General features: G+C 39.9%; 2 protein-coding genes across 2 annotated transcripts; both read left to right on the top strand.

Annotated features, from left to right (window-relative positions):
- The first annotated feature begins 2,843 nt into the window (after positions 1 to 2,843).
- LOC124415907 (gustatory and odorant receptor 22-like) lies at positions 2,844 to 4,725 on the top strand. The gene is made up of 4 exons (XM_046896627.1): positions 2,844 to 2,911; positions 3,480 to 3,842; positions 3,921 to 4,010; positions 4,438 to 4,725. The coding sequence occupies exons 1-4, from the start codon at positions 2,891 to 2,893 to the stop codon at positions 4,504 to 4,506; spliced, it is 543 nt and encodes a 180-aa protein (XP_046752583.1). The 5' UTR covers positions 2,844 to 2,890; the 3' UTR covers positions 4,507 to 4,725.
- A 1,100-nt stretch (positions 4,726 to 5,825) lies between these two features.
- LOC124415908 (dolichyl-diphosphooligosaccharide--protein glycosyltransferase subunit 4) lies at positions 5,826 to 6,128 on the top strand. Its single transcript, XM_046896628.1, has one exon. It carries the CDS (start codon positions 5,826 to 5,828, stop codon positions 5,928 to 5,930), a length of 105 nt encoding a protein of 34 aa, XP_046752584.1. The 3' UTR covers positions 5,931 to 6,128.
- Positions 6,129 to 6,651: the final 523 nt, after the last annotated feature.

Here is a 6,651-nt window from a genome sequence, read left to right on the forward strand (position 1 = left end):
TGCCCGTCGTCACCCACCGTAACGCCCTTCCTCCGCATCCGTATTGTTACTTCTACAAACGACGGAATGACGAGAGCCGCGTCGGACGGATTGCCTTACCAAAACTCGTGGGGGAGAGAAAGAGATAATCGTGATATCTTAGGTCTAATAGGAATTGAAGTAAACGAAGTAAAAAAATGTAAATAAAAAAAAAAAAACTGTAGCGCAAAATACACTTGGCTGGAAATCGTTTAGCATCGTTATACGGGTTAAATCTTCGCTTCGGGTAATGGGCGGAGCTTTTGTCTGCAGACCGTCAAAGTGAGCCGCAATATCACGAGAAACAGACTACAGAAGTATCCAGAATACATTCGAATTTCGACTCGTTTTTTGTTACCTTCTTTCATTTTTTCGATCTTTACCTTTTTTCCGTCTGTGTGTGAGTTTTTTTTTTTTTGCGGAGAGTGGAGGGGGGGGGGGGATTTGACTTTACCTTCTGCTTCTTACTCAACGAACCACTTCTCTGACTTATAAAAATTATACACCGTGAGAAAACCTGAAAGAAACCAAAAACAGAAAAAGAAAAAAAAATAACCATAATTTACTGTTACCTTACGAATCGATGTTTAAATATATTTTACCCCACTCACATAGATGTTTGAATAAGAATTGTTGCAGATTGAAGAAGGATTCCAAATGTGAAATTTGATATCGATACATCGGTTGTTTTATTTTTTATTTATTCAAATATTTGGCCACTGGTTAATAATATTGGAAATAACAAGCAGGCAAAAAAAATGCATTTTTTCAATATACGTTTTACCGCGTAACAGCAGTCTTAGTTTCCAGTCACCCGGCTTATAAAATTCGATACAAAATTCCCTCGTAATACGTGTACGTGCCTGTATTATGTTCAATACAAAATCAGGCTATAGACGAATGCGAATATTAAACATGGGCTCGACACGGTCGCGGATTAAGTTACAGAAGTCGAGTGCCCATGAATATACAATTACGCGTTTCGAGCAGACGAGGGTTTCGGTGAAATTTCTATAATATAAGCGATCTTCATTAGTGTCGGCGTCGAGGACCACACTTATCAAACGATTGAGACATTTTGACAGTGGCTACTAACGAGCTTTTAATCACAAACTTATAAGCTGTAATCATTGCAGGAAACGTCGCGCCGCCGCGGATCGGCTCCGCTGAATACGGTGTTAAATTATAGTGCAGACTAGAACCGAATGACACAACTTTTGCCCCAGTCACTCGAAGACGAGGAAGCTAACAGAAGTGATGCGTCAGTGGCGAAAAGTTCGATATGAACCGCGGTATCGAGACGAGTACTTCAAATCCACTCGCACTTTGCTCGGGATCGGATTATTATCCGGCGTATTTCCGCTCTCCCGAAACGCCGAAGAAGGTCTATTCTTAACGCAATTTAAACCCCGCCTATAAAGTGTGTTATAGTTAATTGTTTAATTTTTTTTCTCTCCTCAGTTTTCACTCTTTCTTTTCATTTTTATTTCGAAACGTGAGCAGTATAAAACACTTTTCCGAGTACAGCATAATATAAGTCGATAATAAAAACTGCCGACTTGGCAGTTTTATTAATCTCAAAGTTCGATGTGTTTTGCGCCGCGATAACTCTGCACTTTGTGTCTGTGTATGTATGTGTGTGTGTGGGTGTGCACGTAATCGCTGCAGTGCAAAAGCAGCGGAAGTAGCACCGCGAGGTGCGTTTTGTTTTCGTTAAAAATCACGAATCGTCGTCACGTATACATATACATATGTATACACATATAGTTACTACGATTTCTGCCGCGCATATGAAGCTATTTTTTCACCACCCCGCATGACCTGTGATAAGAATTTTCCATGCCAGGCTTACCTTGCTTACTGGATTTCGAAACGCGTACGCACGAATAAAAAACATTCCAGATTTTACATCTCTTGCTGTTTTAACATATTAATATAATATAAGTATATATTAAATAATGTACTTAAAGTAGATAATACAGTTACTGTAATATATACAACAAATTTTTTGTAGTTGAATCAACGACAAATATGGCGAGATTTAAAAATCCGATAATATAAGAGTTACGAGAAACCAATAGTACGATTTTCAACACGCTTAGGTAGATCCACCATGAATGATACGTAGATTCGACTAAAAAAAAATGGGGTCCATGTATTCGTGTATTTCCATGCACAAGAAGCTTTATACGCTATAATTGATTGTTGTTAAAATCAATAAATTTTCCAGCAGGAACCTTCCAGTTCAAATGGACTTCGATGAGGACCCTCTACTCGGTCCTAGTCTACCTTCTGATCTCCTGCATGGTCGGGTACTCGACTTACGTCAAGGTGCGTCGAAACGCGTCACTCTATCTTCGCTGATTCCTGACTTACTTTTTCCCCCTCGTTTTACAGTTCCTCAACTTCGTAAATCCCGAGCTCCCCTTCGACGAGTACCTCATCACCCTGATATTCTTATTCGCCCTTTTCCCTCACTGGTTTTATCAACTCGTCAGCTTGCCCTCGAGCAAAGGAGTCGCTGAATACCTCACGATGTGGACTCGCTTTCAGGTACATAATTAAGACAACAACATCCGCCCCCCCGATGCCTCTCAGCCTTCAGGTACACTTTCATCCCCGGCGCGTATTTCAGAAGCACTTTCTCGAGGTGACCGGAAGCCTGATAGAGCTCGACTACAGGGTGAAATTCATCGCGGCCCATTCAGTCGGCACTGCAATGGCCGTCGGCATACCCATAGCGCAAACCGTGTTGTTGGGAAGTTTTACACTCGTTGAATCCGTCGGCTTCTACCACGTCCTCAGCCTCAATACCTTCTTCTGCGTCTGGTGGTCGTTGCAGTGCAGCGCGTTCGTTTGCTCGGTCAGATGCATGCGGAGGACCATGAAAAGGGTGGGTATTAATTTATGGATTTTTGTTTTTTGCCTCGTAATTTTTTAATTCGTTACGATCTTTAGTGGTACCATAATAGCTATTTATGTGGCATGCCCGTAAACCGCATGTTTTTTTGGCAAGGATAAGGATTTCAGGACGAGCTGAAGACGAGCCGGAAGCGAGGACTGAAATTATCCGAGCCAAAAAACAGTTTACGAGCATGCCACGTACAATATTTTTTACGGTATGGGCATTAAAAAGCAAAACGAAGAGTGAGGTTATGTCGCGATCTGATCAACGAAGCTACTTTATTCGTCAGTTTGGGATGCGCACTTTGAACTGCGCATCAAAACTGAGGAATAAAAACTTTATTCCGCAACTTTGTTCGCTGCCGTATAAAGCGTCACTTTACGAAACGAAAACTGCTACAAAAAGTGGACTTTTCAATGCCCATACCGTAAAAATGTACTAATGCTTAGACCTCGTTCCAGCAAAAGGAAAAAATTGTTTCACCCAAACACGAAATGGTCTACAAGAAGTACAATAACATGATGTCTTTTCTCAATCCTTTTCTTTATTCGCTCAGGAATTGACGGAGAGCCCGTTTTACCTTGACGTAAGACATTACAGAATGTTATGGATGCACATTTACGAGCTGATCGAAAAGATGTCATCGTCGGTCAGCCGCATTTATGGACTGTACAGTCTCGTCCTTTACATGAATCTTTTCGTCGCGGTTTACTGCACGGTTTCGAAGATCCTGAGCCCTCAGGAAATCGTCTTCACAGCAAGGTTCGTCGGGTTTGTTGTCTGCATGTTTTATTTCAGCATTCATCTCTACGTTGTTTCCAATTCCGCTTACAATATGCACGAGGAAATGACAAACGCCGTCAGAAACGACCTCCTCGACATTCGTCTTGACAGATTGTCAAAATTTAACGCTAAAGAGGTATGAATTGATCATTAGCCTCCTGTCTAGTTGATTACACGCGTTGCTGTTTCAACCATTTTATTCGCTTAAATATAGGTCGAGTTTTTCCTCGATACAATCAATGCCAGGAAAGTTGGACTGGTAGTGAGTGGGAATCTCACGATCAGAAGGAAAACCGTCATCGAGGTAAGTATGAGGTCCATTATTCTACACAAAATGGTTGACAATATTTTTTCAAACTCTACAAAATAGGACGAATAGAGAACAGCTGTAAAAGCGACGTGATATGATTTCCGATTCGTTTTTCAGTACAGGAAGTTCAGAAAAAAGTAAAAAAATAAAAACAAAAGGAGTCCAATCCCTTCAAATAAATATACGGAATACGGAAAATCAGTCGCAGCAAAACTGGGAAATTTTTTTATGCGTATTTTGTTGGTAAAAATTAGTGTCGGTTGAAAAACACATCGCGACGAATCCTTGTACATTTTTTTTTCTTTCTTTGCATTTGCCCTTGTCCTTCAATTCTTGCATGGTCAATTATGCATCTACAGGATTTTCCTTTTTTTTTCGTACCAATTTCGAAGACCTGGATCCGATATCTTCTTCTTTCCAGTACGCTTCATCGGTGGCGATGTATTGTCTCGTTCTGCTTCAATTCAAGATCGCTTTACCAAGGACGTGAGGTACCTAGTCCAGGTCAAAGGATTGAAGAAGCATGGATTGAGACGAATTTTTGGGAGCAATGACCCTGCAATTAGTATCGTTTGGCATGTATCAATTAACTTATTGTTAGCCGTAGATTACAAAGAAGTTCTGAAATTCATCAGCGATTAGATTCGCATTATGGAAAGTAATTTAAGACCCCCTCGCGCTATCGAAACTGACCGATTTTTACCGCAAAAAAAGGAAGTCACGAGGCGCGATGTTGATTCAAGTTCCGAATTAAACTCAATCGATTCACGACGACTTTGCTCGACCTTAGAAAAGTTATTCAGTTATGTCCGGTATTGAATTATTTGTTCTCGAAGTTCAGAGTCGACAAAATAAAATCAGCAAAATGGGTCTGCGAATGATGACGTTTTCAAATTTCTAGAAAGTAATTTTAGTTTCCCATGATTACAGACCGTTGAAAGAGTAAAAATTATTAACGCTATTGAAACGTGGCATGCTAGTCTCAATTTATATTTAATCTAGATTAATTCAAACTTTTTCGCCTATAACCACGTTTATATACCGTAAAGTTTCATTCTAGCAGTATGGCCGTGTGTACAATTTTCAAGGCAATAAAAAATAATTTATAACAATTAACGAAGCTTAATTCAATCGCGCTTATCACGCGAATAGCACATCAAGAGTTTCACGTGTAAAATGCGGTTTAAGTATTCAAGTTTCATCGGAGCGAGAAGGGATGAATTTAAAATTAACAATCAACGGTAACACTGCGTAAAAAACGAACTACAGCGATTTGACAGGAAAATCAACAGCTGAAATTAATTTCAAATTTCTCGTCTGGATTCGAACAATTTTCATACATCAAGCAGCATCTATCACATTCTCGCGGAACTACCGGCTGCGGTCTGACTTATCGACGACAAAGTTAAGCTCTGGACTTACCGTTCGAGACGGTAAGCGAGTCGCGAGCTCTACGTTACCGACTGAGTCAAAAGTGCTTTCATCATCTACAAATAAGCGCTGCGATCGCGTTGGCATTGCAAGTGACGAATCGACGTGTGCTGACTGCTGTGCCGTTGCCACGTAAATAGAAGAGACGTGTCGAAGTGTAATTCTGCGACAGAGAATTTTTCCACAGAGAGATAAAACCAGGAGGAATCAAAGGTACGTAGTTTTTTTTCTCATCGAATATTAATCAGGGTCTTCTTTTGTTTTTTACCAACTCAGACTGAGTGCCCATAAAAATTCAATGAATCGACGATCGCGGCAAGTGGAATTGACGGAAGTCCTTCACCGACATATCACTGATTTGCGTTTCACGATTTTCAGATGATCACCGACGTCCAGTTAGCAGTTTTCTCGAACATCCTAGGGGTGACGCTCTTCTTTTTGGTGGTTCTCTTCCACTACATAAACGCCAACTACTCGAAATGATCCGTCGGCGAAATGGAACGGCGAAGGCTACCATAACCTCAAACATGAAAACGCTAGCCGTGAAAAAGTTCACAGCTCGATGAGCACCGCTCAAGATCATTATTAAAATTATCAATATCTTTCATACACATACAACATTCTCTTACGCAATGAAACTCGTGACGATTCCCGAATAAAGAAAACTCATTTCATATTTCGTATTTATTGTGCGTTCATAATTTACAGCGTAAATGTATTAAATTGTTTCCTGTATCTGTAATTTAATAATCTTCTGTCGTGAGAAACAGAGATCTCTACTGCAGAGATAGGAGTACGAATTTGAAAGCTCAGCAAGATAGATTATAAATTTGTTTTATGTCCTCATTTTTACAATCGGAACATGCCTCGATAAACGATGATATAAAAAAAAAACAAAAACAAAAGAAACAGAAACGATGTAGTGAAAAATAGAAAACGATGTCACGATTCGCGAACGTATAATAAACGTGAAACGTTGCATGCTGTTTATAATAAACGTATATACATGTATCGAGTATGCAGATAAACTTTGTATCATATTCCACGATTTTTATTTTTATCACTAAAAAGCAGCTCTGCGAGTATGCCTGTCTATCATGCAAGTATATAATCGCATAGTCAATGAGATGCGTCTGCGATGACGTCAAAACGACGTATATAAAAACCCAGATTGATATAATATGACAGAATTTCTACATCGAAT

This window comes from Diprion similis, chromosome 2, assembly GCF_021155765.1.
Source record: "Diprion similis isolate iyDipSimi1 chromosome 2, iyDipSimi1.1, whole genome shotgun sequence".
Classification (NCBI taxonomy): Eukaryota; Metazoa; Arthropoda; class Insecta; order Hymenoptera; family Diprionidae; genus Diprion; species Diprion similis.

Excerpts from the sequence above, each read along its gene's own strand:
- LOC124415908 (XM_046896628.1), top strand. The coding sequence starts at position 5,826 with ATGATCACCGACGTCCAGTTAGCAGTTTTCTCGAACATCCTAGGGGTG.
- LOC124415907 (XM_046896627.1), top strand. The coding sequence starts at position 2,891 with ATGCGGAGGACCATGAAAAGG. Across the intron at positions 3,843-3,920 it reads CAAAATTTAACGCTAAAGAG|GTCGAGTTTTTCCTCGATAC; the intron begins GTATGAATTGAT and ends GCTTAAATATAG. Across the intron at positions 4,011-4,437 it reads GAAGGAAAACCGTCATCGAG|TACGCTTCATCGGTGGCGAT; the intron begins GTAAGTATGAGG and ends TCTTCTTTCCAG.